The sequence below is a fragment of the Oncorhynchus clarkii genome, chromosome 16 (assembly GCF_045791955.1).
Source record: "Oncorhynchus clarkii lewisi isolate Uvic-CL-2024 chromosome 16, UVic_Ocla_1.0, whole genome shotgun sequence".
In the NCBI taxonomy this organism is placed as follows: domain Eukaryota; kingdom Metazoa; phylum Chordata; class Actinopteri; order Salmoniformes; family Salmonidae; genus Oncorhynchus; species Oncorhynchus clarkii.
In genome coordinates, this window is record NC_092162.1 from 26,574,438 (window position 1) to 26,589,673 (window position 15,236).

General features: G+C 44.8%; 1 protein-coding gene across 4 annotated transcripts in view; it reads left to right on the forward strand.

Moving 5' to 3' along the window:
• Nucleotides 1–15,236, forward strand: part of LOC139368281 (ataxin-2-like protein) — a 51,538-nt gene that overhangs the window by 10,041 nt on the left and 26,261 nt on the right. For all 4 annotated transcript variants that reach the window (XM_071107009.1, XM_071107010.1, XM_071107008.1 and 1 more), the window contains exons 3-5: nucleotides 7,458–7,497; nucleotides 7,832–7,888; nucleotides 8,128–8,199. In XM_071107009.1, coding sequence (XP_070963110.1) covers nucleotides 7,458–7,497; nucleotides 7,832–7,888; nucleotides 8,128–8,199 — 169 coding nt within the window. The remainder of the gene's footprint in view (nucleotides 1–7,457; nucleotides 7,498–7,831; nucleotides 7,889–8,127; nucleotides 8,200–15,236) is intronic.

The window sequence follows — 15,236 nt, forward strand, 5'->3', positions numbered from 1 at the left end:
GCTTTGGGAAAGACCAGTGAGATATACCTGCTGGAGCGCGTGCTAAGGGTGGGTGTTGTTATGATGACCAGTGAGCTGAGATAAGGTGGAGCTTCACCTAGCAAAGACTTATAGATGACCTGGAGCAAGTGGGTCTGGCGACTAATATGTAGCGAGGGCCAGCCGACAAGAGCATACAGGTCGCAGTGGTGGGTGGTATATGGGGCTTTGGTGACAAAACGGATGGCACTGTGATAGACTGCATCCAGTTTGCTGAGTAGAGTGTTGGAGGCTATTTTGTAAATGACATCGCTGAAGTCGAGGATCGGTAGAATAGTCAGTTTTACGAGGGTATGTTTGGCAGCGTGAGTGAAGGATGCTTTGTTGCGAAACAGGAAGCCGATTCTAGATTTAATTTTGGATTGGAGATGTTTATGAGTATGGAAGGAGAGTTTACAGTCTAGCCAGACACCTAGGTATTTATAGTTGTCCACATATTTTAAATCAACTGTCCAGAGTAGTGATGCTAGTCGGGCGGGCGGGTGCGGGCAGCAACCAGTTGAAAAGCATGTATTTAGTTTTACTAGCATTTAAGAGCAGTTGGAGGCCACGGAAGGAGTGTTGTATGGCATTGAAGCTTGTTTGGAGGTTAGTTAACATAGTGTCCAAAGAAGGGCCAGATGTATATAGAATGGCGTCGTCTGCGTAGAGGTGGATCAGGGAATCACCTGCAGCAAGAGTGACATCGTTGATATATACAGAGAAAAGAGTCGGCCCGAGAATTGAACCCTCTGGTACCCCCATAGAGACTGCCAGAGGTCCGGACAACAGACCCTCCGATTTGACACGCTGAACTCTGTGAAGTAGAACCAGGTGAGGCAGTCATTTCAGAAACCAAGGCTGTTGAGTTTACCAATAAGGATACGGTGATTGACAGAGTCGAAAGCCTTGGCCAGGTCGATGAAGACGGCTGCACAGTACTGTCTTTTATCGATGGTGGTTATGTTATCGTTTAGTACCTTGAGCGTGGCTGAGGTGCACCTGTGACCAGCTCGAAAACCGGATGGCACCGCGGAGAAGGAATGATGGGATTCGAAATGGTCCGTGATCTGTTTGTTAACTTGGTTTTTGAAGACTTTAGAAAGGCAGGGCAGGATGGATATAGGTCTGTAACAGTTTGGGTCCAGAGTGTCTCCCCCTTTGAAGAGGGGGATGACCGCGGCAGCTTTCCAATCTTTGGGGATTTCGGACGATTAAAAAGAGGTTGAACAGACTGGTAATAGGGGTTGCAACAATGGCGGCTGATAATTTCAGAAAAAGAGGGTCCAGATTGTCTAGCCCAGCTGATTTGTACGAGTCTAGGTTTTGTAGCTCTTTCAGAACATCTGCTATCTGGACTTGGGTGAAGAAGCTGGGGAGGCTTGGGCAAGTATATGCGGGGGGTGCGGAGCTGTTGGCCCAGGGTTGGGGTAGCCAGGAGTAAAGCTTGGCCAGCCGTAGAGAAATGCTTATTCAAATTCTTGATTATCGTGGATTTATCGTGGTGACAGTGTTTCCCAGCCTCAGTGCAGTGGGCAGCTGGGAGGAGGTGCTCTTATTCTACATGAACTTTACAGTGTCTCAAAACTTTTTGGAGTTAGGATGCAAATTTCTGTTTTGAAAAAGCGAGCCTTTGCTTTCCTAGCTAACTGCATGTATTGGTACCTGACTTTCCTGAAAAGTTGCATATCGTGAGGACTATTCGATGCTAGTGCAGCCCGCCACAGGATGTTTTTGTGGTGGTTGAGGGCAGTCAGGTCTGGAGTGAACCAAGGGCTATATCTGTTCTTAGTTCTACATTTTTTGAAAGGGGCATGCTTATTTAAGATGGTGAGGAAATGACTCTTAAAGAATGACCAGGCTTCCTTGACTGACGGGATGAGGTCAATATCCTTCCATGTTACCCGGGTCAGGTCGATTTAGAAAGGCCTGCTCGCAGAAGTGTTTTAGGGAGTGTTTGACAGTGATGATGGGTGGTCGTTTGACCGCGGACCCATAGCGGATACAGGCAGTGATCGCTGAGATCCTGATTTGAAAACAGCAGAGGTGTATTTGGAGGGCAAGTTGGTCAGGATAATATCTATGAGGGTGCCCATGTTTACGGATTTAGGGTTGTACCTGGTGGGTTCCTTGATAATTTGTGTGAGATTGACGGCATCTAGTTTAGATTGTAGGACTGCTGGTGTGTTAAGCATATCCCAGTTTTGGCCATCTAACAGAATGAACTCTGAAGATAAATGGGGGGCAATCAATTCACATATGGTGTCCAGGGCTCAGCTGGGAGCTGATGTGGGGTCTATAACAGGCAGCAACAGTGAGGGCCTTATTTCTGGAGAGATTACTTTTTAAAACGGTTTGGGCATAGACCTGGAAAGAATGACAGAACTGTGCAGGCTATCTCTGCAGTATATTACAACTCCTTCCCCTTTGGCAGTTATATCTTGATGGAAAATGTTGTAGTTGGGGGTGGAAATCTCTGAATTTTTGGTGGCCTTCCAAAACCAGGATTCAGACCACGACAAGGACATCAGGGTTGGCGGATTGTGCTAAAGCAGTGAGTAAAACAAACTTAGGGAGGAGGCCTCTCATTTTAACATGCATGAAACTAAGGCTTTTATGGTTACAGAAGTCAACAAATGAGAGTGCCTGGGGACACGCAGGGCCTGGGTTAACCTCCACATCACAGGAACAGAGGAGGAGGAGGAGGATAAGGGTACGGCTAAAGGCTATTAAAACTGGTTGTGTTAGGGACAGAGAATAATAGGAGCAGATTTCTGGGTGTCGTAGGATAGATTCAGGGCATAATATACAGATGGGTATGGTAGGGTGCGGGTACAGTGGAGGTAAACCTTGGCATTGAGTGACGATAAGAGAGGTTGTATCTCTGGACGCACTAGTTATGCTGGGTGAGGTCACCGCATGTGTGGGAGGTGGGACAAAAGAGGTATCTGAGGCATGTTGAGTGTGACTAGGGGCTCCGCAGTGAACTAAAACAATGATGACTATCCTAAACAACAAAAAAATAAATCACATGTGTTGATTGGGAGAGTGGAGTCGATGATGGTTCCGAAAGCCTTTTGGAGTGGGTCTGTGGACTTCTCCGTGAATATTGAAGTCACCAAAATGTTTTAATTATCTGCCATGACTAAAATATCCGATAGAATTCATTCAACTCAGTGAGGAACACTGTAAATGGTCCAGGAGGCCTGTAAACAGTAGCTATAAAAAGTGATTGGGTATGCTGCATAGATTTCACGACTAAAGACAAATTTGCTGTCACAAATGGTAGCAACACCTCCACTTTTGAGGGATGCGCGGGGGATTATGCCTGACTATGCCTGCCTTGGAAATGAGGGATCTAACATTTAAGTAGTCCTATTTTGAGTTGAGGTATTATCAGTCTCTTAAAAAAATTACAGGGATTGAGGTGGACTTTATTCCAGTGAGATTGCTAAAGCGAACACCACATGTTTAGATTTTCCCTACCTAGATCGAGGCACTAAGCTGACTGTGCTAGTGGCAGACTCCACTCTTGCTGGCTGGCTAACAGCCTGCTGCCTGGCCTGCACCCTCTCAATGTGGAGCTAGAGAAGTTAGAGCCCTGTCTGTTGACCGGTAACATGAGAGCACCCCTCCAGCTAGGATGGAGTCCGTCATTTCTCAAAAGGCCATGCTTGGTCCTGTTTATGGGTGAGTCCCAGAAAGAGGATCAATTATCTACAAATGTAATATTTTGGGAGGGCAGGAAACAGTTTTCAACCAGCGATTGAGTTGTGCAAGTCAGCTGTAGAGCTCAACACTCCCCCTAACTGGGAGGGGGCCAGAGACAGCTACTCGATGCCGACACATCTTTCTGGCTAATTTACACGCTGAAGTTATTGCGCTTGGTGACCTCTGACTGTTTCATCCTAACGTCGCTTGTGCTGACGTGGATAACAATATCCATATTCTCTACACTCGCTAGTTTGAACATCAGCCAGCACCGTTTTCAGATTATCCTTTACATCGGTAGCCCTGCCCCGTGGTAAACAATGTATAATCGCTGGATGATTCTATTTAAGTCTAATATTGCGGGTAATGGAGTCACCAATGACTTGGGTTTTTGAATTTGTCAGAGCTAAATGGTGGGGAGGCTTCGGCGGCTCAGACCCAGTAATGGGTGGAGGTGAGACCTGAGAACGCTTGGGCTCCGACTCGTTGCTTAGTGGGGAAAAAGCGGTTGAAAGTTTTTGTTGGCTGAATGAGCGACACAGAGTGCCAACAGCATTTATTTTCAGATGCCTAGTGAAAATTGTCCGGCTGTAGGGACTATGGGGGTTGATTAATCCAACTACTGTAATTAAATAAAATGTTATTTGTCACATGCAGTGAATACCGTGAAATGCTTACATACAAGCCCTTAACCAACAATGCAGTTAAGAAATATTTACTAAATAAACTAAAGTGAAAAAGAAAAGTATCACAAAAGTAATCTGGATGGCCATTTGATTAATTGAGCAGCAGTCTTATGGCTTGGGGGTAGAAGCTGTTAATTAAGGAGCCTCTTGGACCTAGACTTGGCATTCCGGTACCGCTTGCCGTGCGGTAGCAGAGAGAACAGTCTATGACTTGGGTGATTGGAGTCTTTGACAATTTTTGGGGTTTTCCTCTGACACCGCCTAGTATATAGGTCTTGGATGGCAGGAAGCTTGATGTACTGAGCCGTACACACTACCCTCTGTAGTGCCAATACATTCGGATGCCGAGCAGTTGCCATACCAGGCAGTGATGCAACCGGTCTGGCTGCTCTCGATGGTGTAGCTGTAGAACTTTTTGAGGATCTGGGGACCCATGCCAAATCTTTTTTGAGGGAGAAAAAGTGTTGCCGTGCCCTCTTCACAACTTTTCATGGTGTGTTTGGACCATGATAGATTGTTGATGTGGACACCAAGGAACTTGACTCTCGACCTGTTCCACTACAGCCCTGTCGATGTGAATGTGGGAGTGTTCGGCCCTCCTTTTCCTGTAGTCCACAATCATCTCCCTTAGTCTTGCTCACGTTGAGGCAGAAGTTGTTATCCTGGAACCACACGGCCAGGTCTCTGACCACCTCCCTATAGGCTGTCTCATCATTGTCGGTGATCAGGTCTTCCACCGTTGTCGTCAGCAAACTTAATGATGGTGTTGGAGCCGTGCTTGGCCACACAGTTGTGGGTGAACAGGGAGTACAAGAGGGGACTAAGTATGCACCCCTGAGGGGCCCCCGTGTTGAGGATCAGCATTGCAGATGTGTTGTTGCCTACCCATACCATCTGGGGGTGTCTCTTCAGGAAGCCCAGGATCCAGTTGCAGAGGGAAGTGTTCAGTCCCAGGGTCCTTAGCTTAGTGATGAGCATTATGGTGTTGAACACTGAGCTGTTGTCAATGAACAGCATTCAAACATGGGCGTTCCTTTTGTCCAGGTGGGAAAGAACAGTGTGGAGTGCAATTGAGATTGGGTCATCTGTGGATTTGTTGGGGCAGTATGCAAATTGGGGTGCATGAAAGGCATTTAGCTCATCTGGTGTCAGTGGGCAGCTCGTGGCTGGTTTCCCTTCGTAGTCCGTAATAGTTTGCAAGCACTGCCACATCCGACAAGCGTCTGAGCCGGTGTAGTAGGATTCAGTTTTAGTCCTGTATTGACGCTTTGCCTGTTTGATGGTTCGTCTGAGGGCATAGTGGGATTTTTTATGTGTACAGCTCTAGCCTTTAGCTCGGTGCGGATGTTACCTTTAATTCATTGCTTCTGGTTGGAATATGTACGTACGGTCACTGTGGGGACGTCGTCGTCGATGCACTTATTGATGAAGCCGATGACCGGTGTTGTACTCCTCAATGCCATTGGATGAATCCTGGAACATATTCCAGTCTGTGCTAGCAAAACAGTCCTGTAGCGTAGCATCTGCTTCATCTGACAACTTTTTTATTGATCTAGTCACTGGTACTTCCTGCTTTACTTTTTGCTTGTAAGCAGCAATCAGGAAGAGAGAATTGTGGTCAGTTTTGCCAATGGAGGGCGAGGGAGAGCTTTGTACACGTCTCTGTGTGTGGAGTAAAGGTGGTCTAGAGTTTATTTTTTATTAGCTTGTGTGGACTCTGTGAAGCTAAAGATATTACAGTTTATTACAGTTTTTAATGTCCCGTTGGTAGGATAGTCTCGCTCATCCAGTTTATTCTCCAGTGATTGCACGTTGGCCAATAGAACGGATGGTAGTGGCAGGTTACCCACTCGCCGATGAATTCTCACAAGCATCCTGATCTGCACCCCCTGTATTTCCTTATTTTCTTAGTCCGGGAGCAACATTATATCTTTTGCATCAGAGTCATGAAAGAAAACATCTTACTTCAGCGATTACGCACCTCGAACTGATCTGATAACCAGAAGCTATTTTCGGTTAAAAGAGACGGTTGCATCAACACTATGTACAAAATACTTTTGATTATTTACTTATTCAAATACGCTGGCTGTTGCAAGCTACTCACCGTCAAACCACCATGCCCACTCTCTCACATCGGGACTTCCGAGCTATATGATGTTCAATGAGCAGCGCGTAGAGCGCCCTCTTCAGACAATCATTGACTTAAAAAATAAAAATGACCACAAATGAGCAGATGTATGCATTTGTTCAATCTATGTTTATAATATCTGCGCTTTATGTGTAGAATAAAGACCGATTTTATAAATATTTCTGTGAAAAACTAATATCAGCCAAAATAATTAGTTAGGCTCTACTTACCGTCTCATAATGACTTGCTATCATCACAGCTCCTAGTCAGATTTTATTTTGGGGGTGGCGGGAACGGTCCTCCATACACACTAGCCAATCCGTGTTTTCATATCGAGTTTGGGCAAATAGACGATTTGAGGCGAGTAAAAAGTTTGAAAGCTTTGATGAGCAAATAAGGCGGGACAATATGGGATATTGATCGTTCTGCCAACCTCTCACTGTGTTGCAGAGGAGGACGTTGACTCTAAGCAGGGTTTTTTTTGTGGCGCGAAATAAATAATTTTTAACTAATGACCTTCTGCTAACAAAGCATGAGATTAGTCATTAGAGATTGTCAGACGAAAAGGTATACAAAGTTATCTTGCTATTTTCCAATAATGTCATGCTAGGTTTGTAAGGAAATTAATTATCTCATGTTAGCTGATTAGTTTAGTCACCAAACCTCTGCTTTGTATTGTTCTACATCCACAGTTTTGTCAAGTGCATATTACAGCTATCTACACTTTGTAGGAGTCCATTTAGAAATGTGACTTTCTTAATTTTATGGTTTGCTATGACATTAGCACCCCTAATGCAATCTGTATAGTAGGACCAGCCTTTTATATAGTGAAAGGACTATTGCATTTTTGTTCAATGTCAAATCTGTTCTAACCCCATTGTACTCCCCCCCCCCCCCCCCCCCCCCTCCCCCAGGAGTCGAACCTCTGTGAAGCCACCTTTCCTGTCCTCTCCTGTGAGTATGACTCAAAGGTTGTAGAACAACAAAACCAAAACTCCACAGAACTACGTAATTATTACCCCCTGGGTTTGTTTTGAAATACATCCCTGTTCAGTACATTTTAATGTTGTTTTCAGTTTTTTATGTCTTCAGCTGTAGTATTATATCAGTTAAGAAATAGGCACGCAACTGACATCTGTTCTCCTTTTGAAAGCAGTGTGTATTTCTTGTCGATATTTGAAGATCACATATATTGTCATTGATTTCTGAATCATTGGCCATACTGCACAAAGCTGCAGTCTAATGAATGGAGTTTCTTTCAAGGTGAATGTTCTGGTCCCTTTCCTAGGTGTTTGAGGGTGTCTACAACAATGCCAGAATGATACATTTCCTCACAGCTGTGGTGGTGAGTCATTTTTGTTGTCTGTTTTAGTCCTGAGACGTGGCTGTAGAATTCAATGTAGTCTACAGCCATTTCTCAGGGCTATGTCTGCACGGACATTTAGCATCTTGTTATATCGAACCATAATGTTGTTGACATGGCTCATCATAGAGTGTGTTAGATAGTATTTTCTTCAATCTTCTGCTCATTCTCCTGCCTACATACCTCCCTCCATGCCCCTCTATTTTTTGCCTCCTTTACAGGGCTCCACCTGTGACGTAAGAGTGAAGAATGGCAACGTGTACGAGGGTATCTTCAAGACCCTCGGCTCACGGGTAAGTCTCTAAGATCCAAACCACACTGTGTAGTTCTTGACCAGGGACCACGGTTTGTGTTCGTGGCTCTGATGTCTCTACTAGTCCTTACGGCCTAAAGAAGGTTGTCTTCCATCTAGGGCTGACCCCATTTAGTCGACTGGTCAATTGTTTGGTAGATAGGCTGTTGGTCGACCAAGATTATTTTAGTTGAGCAATCGCAAATAGATTTACAGATATATTTTTTTCATGACAAACGAGACACCTTTCCGATTCAGGCCTTTTTTCTTTTTTTTTCTTTTTACCTTTATTTTACTAGGCAAGTCAGTTAAGAACAAATTCTTATTTTCAATGACGGCCTAGGAACAGTGGGTTAACTGCCTGTTCAGGGGCAGTTTTTATGAATTTATTTGCAAATTATGGTAGAAAATAAGTATTTGGTCACCTACAAACAAGCAAGATTTCTGTCTCACAGACCTGTAACTTCTTCTTTAAGAGGCTCCTCTGTCCTCCACTCGTTGCCTGTATTAATGGCACCTGTTTGAACTTGTTATCAGTATAAAATACACCTGTCCACAACCTCAAACAGTCACACTCCAAACTCCACTATGGCCAAGACCAAAGAGCTGTCAAAGGACACCAGAAACAAAATTGTAGACCTGCACCAGGCTGGGAAGACTGAATCTGCAATAGGTAAGCAGCTTGGTTTGAAGAAATCAACTGTGGGAGCAATTATTAGGAGATGGAAGACATACATGACCACTGATAATCTCCCTCGATCTGGGGCTCCACGCAAGATCTCACCCGTGGGGTCAAAATGATCACAAGAACGGTGAGCAAAAATCCCAGAACCACACGGGGGGACCTAGTGAATGACCTGCAGAGAGCTGGGACCAAAGTAACAAAGCCTACCATCAGTAACACACTATGCCGCCAGGGACTCAAATCCTGCAGTGCCAGACGTGTCCCCCTGCTTAAGCCAGTACATGTCCAGGCCCGTCTGAAGTTTTTTTTGGATGATCCAGAAGATTGGGAGAGTGTCAGATGAAACCAAAATATAACTTTTTGGTAAAAACTCAACTCGTTGTGTTTGGAGGACAAAGAATGCTGAGTTGCATCCAAAGAACACCATACCTACTGTGAAGCATGGGGGTTTAAACATCATGCTTTGGGGCTGTTTTTCTGCAAAGGGACCAGGACGACTGATCCGTGTACTTCCGGCGCCGACAGAGATGACAGCCTCGCTTCGCGTTCCTACGTGTTATTTCTTACATTGGTACCCCAGGTCATCTTAGGTTTCATTACATACAGTCGGGAAGAACTACTGAATTTAAGAGCAACGTCAACTCACCATCAGTATGACCAGGAATATGACTTTCCCGAAGCAGATCCTGGGTTCTGCCTTTCACCCAGGACAACGGAATGGATCCCAGCCTGCGACCCAAAACAAAGACGACGTAAAAGAGGGAAACTAAGCGGTCTTCTGGTCAGGCTCCGGAGACGGGCACATCGCGCACCACTCCCTAGCATACTTCTCGCCAATGTCCAGTCCCTTGACAACAAGGTTGATAAAATCCGAGCAAGGGTAGCATTCCAGAGGGACATCAGAGACTGTAACGTTCTTCGCTTCATGGAAACATGGCTCACTCGAGAGACGCTAACGGAATCGGTGCAGCCTGCTGGTTTCTTCACGCATCGCGCCGACATAAACAGACATCTTTCTGGTAAGAAGAGGGGCGGGGGCGTATGCCTTATGGTTAATGAGACGTGGTGTGATCACAACAACATACAGGAACTCAAGTCTTTCTGTTCACCTGATTTAGAATTCCTCACAATCAAATGTCGACCGCATTATCTACCAAGGGAATTCTCTTCGATTATAATCACAGCCGTATATATTACCCCCCCAAGCAGACACATCGATGGCTCTGAACGAACTTTATTTAACTCTTTGCAAACTGGAAACCACATATCCTGAGGCTGCATTCATTGTAGCTGGGGATTTTAACAAGGCTAATCTGAAAACAAGACTCCCTAAATTGTATCAACATATCGATTGTGCAACCAGGGCTGGTAAAACCTTGGATCATTGCTATTCTAACTTCCGCAACGCATATAAGGCCCTCCCCGCCCTCCTTTTGGAAAAGCTGACCACGACTCCATTTTGTTGCTTCCTGCCTACAGACAGAAGGTAAAACAAGAAGCTCCCGCGCTGAGGTCTGTTCAACGCTGGTCCGACCAATCTGATTCCACGCTCCAAGACTGCTTCCATCACGTGGACTGGGATGTGTTCTGCACTGCGTCCAACAACAACATGGACGAATACGCTGATTCGGTGAGCGAGTTCATTAGAACGTGCATTGAAGATGTCGTTCCCATAGCAACGATTTAAAACATTCCCAAACCAGAAACCGTGGATTGATGGCAGCATTCGCGTAAAACTGAAAGCGCGAACCACTGCTTTTAACCAGGGCAAGGTGACCGGAAACATGACCGAATACAAACAGTGTAGCTATTCCCTCCGCAAGGCAATCAAACAAGCTAAGCGTCAGTATAGAGACAAAGTAAAGTCGCAATTCAACGGCTCAGATACGAGGTATGTGGCAGGGTCTACAGTCAATCACGGATTACAAAAAGAAAACCAGCCCCGTCACGGACCAGGATGTCTTGCTCCCAGGCAGACTAAATATCTTTTTTGCCCGCTTTGAGGACAAAACAGTTCCACTGACACGGCCCACAACCGAAACATGCGGACTCTCCTTCACTGCAGCCGACGTGAGTAAAACATTTAAACGTGTTAACCCTCGCAAGGCTGCAGGCCCAGACGGCATCCCCAGCTGCACCCTCAGAGCATGCGCAGACCAGCTGGCTGGTGTGTTTACGGACATATTCAATCAATCCTTATCCCAGTCTGCTGTTCCCACATGCTTCAAGAGGGCCACCATTGTTCTTGTTCCCAAGAAAGCTAAGTTAACTGAGCTAAACGACTACCGCCCCGTAGCACTCACTTCCTCCATCATGAAGTGCTTTGAGAGACTAGTCAAGGACCATATAACCTCCACCCTACTTGACACCCTAGACCCACTCCAATTTGCTTACCGCCCAAATAGGTCAACAGACGATGCAATCTCAACCACACTGCACACTGCCCTAACCCATCTGGACAAGAGGAATACCTATGTGAGAATGCTGTTCATCGACTACAGCTCAGCATTTAACACCATAGTACCCTCCAAACTCGTCATCAAGCTCGAGACCCTGGGTCTCGACCCCGCCCTGTGCACCTGGGTACTGGACTTCCTGACGGGCCGCCCCCAGGTGGTGAGGTTAGGTAACAACATCTCCACCCCGCTGATCCTCAACACTGGGGCCCCACAAGGGTGCGTTCTGAGCCATCTCCTATACTCCCTGTTCACCCACGACTGCGTGGCCATGCATGCCTCCAACTCAATCATCAAGTTTGCGGACATCACTACAGTGGTAGGCTTGATTACCAACAACGACGAGACGGAGGTGAGGGCCCTCGGAGTGTGGTGTCAGGAAAATAACCTCACACTCAACGTCAACAAAACTAAGGAGATGATTGTGGACTTCAGGAAACAGCAGAGGGAGCACCCCCTATCCACATCGATGGGACAGTAGTGGAGAGGGTAGTAAGTTTTAAGTTCCTCGCGTACACATCACAGACAAACTGAATTGGTCCACCCACACAGACAGCATCGTGAAGAAGGCGCAGCAGCGCCTCTTCAACCTCAGGAGGCTGAAGAAATTTGCCTTGTCACCAAAAGCACTCACAAACTTCTACAGATGCACAATCGAGAGCATCTTGTCGGGCTGTATCACCGCCTGGTACGGCAACTGCTCCGCCCACAACCGTAAGGCTCTCCAGAGGGTAGTGAGGTCTGCACAACGCATCACCGGGGGCAAACTACCTGCCCTCCAGGACACCTACACCACCCGATGTCACAGGAAGGCCATAAAGATCATCAAGGACAACAACCACCTGAGCCATTGCCTGTTCACCCCGCTATCATCCAGAAGGCGAGGTCAGTACAGGTGCATCAAAGCAGGGACCGAGAGACTGAAAAACAGCTTCTATCTCAAGGCCATCAGACTGTTAAACAGCCACCGCTAACATTGAGTGGCTGCTGCCAACACACTGACTCAACTCCAGCCACTTTAATAATGTGAATTGATGGAAATGTATGTAAAATATATCACTAGCCACCTTAAACAATGCTACTTAATATAATGTTTACATACCCTACATTATTAATCTCATATGTATATGTATATACTGTACTCTATATCATCTACTGCATCTTTATGTAATACATGTATCACTAGCCACTTTAAACTATGCCACTTTGTTTACATACCCTACATTACTCATCTCATATGTATATACTATACTCGATACCATCTACTGCATCTTGCCTATGCCGTTCTGTACCATCACTCATTCATATCTTTATGTAAATATTATTTATCCCTTACACTTGTGTGTGTATAAGGTAGTAGTTTTGGAATTGTTAGGTTAGATTACTCGTTGGTTATTACTGCATTGTCGGAACTAGAAGCACAAGCATTTCGCTACACTCGCATTAACATCTGCTAACCATGTGTATGTGACAAATAAATTTGATTTGTAAAGGAAAGAATGAATGGGGCCATGTATCGTGAGATTTTGAGTGAAAACCTCCTTCCATCAGCAAGGGCATTGAAGATGAAACGTGGCTGGGTCTTTCAGCATGACAATGATCTCAAACACACCGCCCGGGCAACGAAGGAGTGGCTTTGTAAGAAGCATTTCAAGGTCCTGGAGTGACCTAGCCAGTCTCCAGATCTCAACCCCATAGAAAATCTTTGGAGGGAGTTGAAAGTCTGTGTTGCCCAGCAACAGCCCAAAAACATCACTGCTCTAGAGGAGATCTGCATGGAGGAATGGGCCAAAATACCAGCAACAGTGTGTGAAAACCCTGTGAAGACTTACAGAAAACGTTTTACCTCTGTCATTGCCAACAAAGGGTATATAACAAAGTATTGAGATAAACTTTTGTTATTGACCAAATACTTATTTTCCACCATAATTTGCAAATAAATTCCTTAAAAATCCTACAATGTGATTTTCTGGATTTTTTGTCTGTCATAGTTGAAGTGTACCTATGATGAAAATTACAGGCCTCTCATCTTTTTAAGTGGGAGAACTTGCACAATTTGTGCCTGACTAAATACTTTTTTGCCCCACTGTATGTAAACTTCCGACTTCAACTGTACTCATTCCAGGGTTTTTCTTATCTTTACTATTTTCTACATTGTAGTATAATAGTGAATACATCAACACTGAATTAACACATGGAATCATGTAGTATTTAAATAAAGTGTTAAACAAATCCAAATATATTTTAGAGTTTAGATTCTTCAAAGCAGCCACCCTTTGCGTTGATGACAGCTTTGCACACTCTTGGCATTCTCTCAACCAGCTTCATCTGGAATGCTTTTCCAACAGTCTTGAAGGAGTTCCCAGATATGCTGTGCACTCGTTGGCTGTTTTTCCTTCACTCTGTGGTCCCAACTCATCCCAAACCATCTCAATTGGGTTGAGGTCGGGTGATTGTGGAGGCCAGGTCATCTGATGCAGCTCTCCATCACTCTCCTTCTTGGTCAAATAGCCCTTAAACAGCCTGGAGGTGTGTGGTGTCATTGTCCTGTTGAAAAACAAATGATAGTCCCTTGAAGCGCAAACCAGATGGCATGGCGTATTGCTGCAGAATGCTGTGGTAGACATGCTGGTTAAGTGTACCTTGAATCCTAAGTAAATCTCAGACAGAGTCACCAGCAAAATACCATCACACCACCACCATGTTTAACCGTGGGAACCACACATGCGGAGATCATCCGTTCACCTACTCCGTCTCACAAAGACACAGCGGTTGGAAACAAATATCTCAAATCTGGACTCATCAGACCAAAGGATAGATTCCCACCGGTCTTTGTGCTCATGTTTCTTGGCCCAAGCAAGTCTCTTCTTCTTATTGATGTCCTTTAGTAGTGGTGTCTCTGCAGCAATTCGACTATGAATTTCTGATTCACGCAGTCTCCTCTGAACAGTTGATGTTGATGTCTCTGTTTCTTGAACTCTGGGAAGCATTTATTTGGCAATTTATGTGGCTGGAAACTCTAATTAACTTATCCTCTGCAGCAGAGGTACTGTAACTCTGGGTCTTCCTTTCCTGTGGCGGTACTCATGAGAGCCAGTTTCATCATAGCGCTTGATGGTTTTTGCGATTGCACTTGAAGAAACTTTGAAAGTTCTTAACATTTTCTGCATTGACTGACCTTCATGTCTTACAGTAGTGATGGACTGTCGTTTCGCTTTGCTTGTTTGAGTTGTTCTTGTCGTAATATGGACTTGGTCTTTTATCAAATAAGGCTATCTTCTGTATACCACCCCTACATTGTCACAACACAACTGATTGGCTCAAACAAATTAACTTTTAACAAGGCACACCTGTTAATTGAAATGCATTACTGGATGACTACCTCATGAAGCTGGTTGATAGAATGCCAAGAGTGTGCAAAGCTGTCAAGACAAAGGGTGGCTACTTTTAAAAATCTCATAAAATACATTTTGATTTGTTTAACACTATTTTGGTTACATGATTCCATGTGTGTTATTTCATAGTTTTGATGTCTTCACTATTATTCTACAATGTAGAAAACAGTAAAAATAAATAAAAACCCTCGAATGAGTAGGTGTGTCCAAACATATGTGGGAACTCCTTTAAGACTGTTGGAAAAGTTTCCAGGTGAAGCTGGTTGAGAGAATGCCAAGAGTGTGCAAAGTTGTCATTATTATTATTATTTTTTTGTAAAGAATCAACAACAAGTGGGGCACAATCATGAAGTGGAATGACATTTATTGGATATTTCAAACTTTTTTAACAAATCAAAAACTGAAAAATTGGGCGTGCAAAATGATTCAGCCCCCTTAAGTTAATACTTTGTAGCGCCACCTTTTGCTGCGATTACAGCTGTAAGTCGCTTGGGGTATGTCT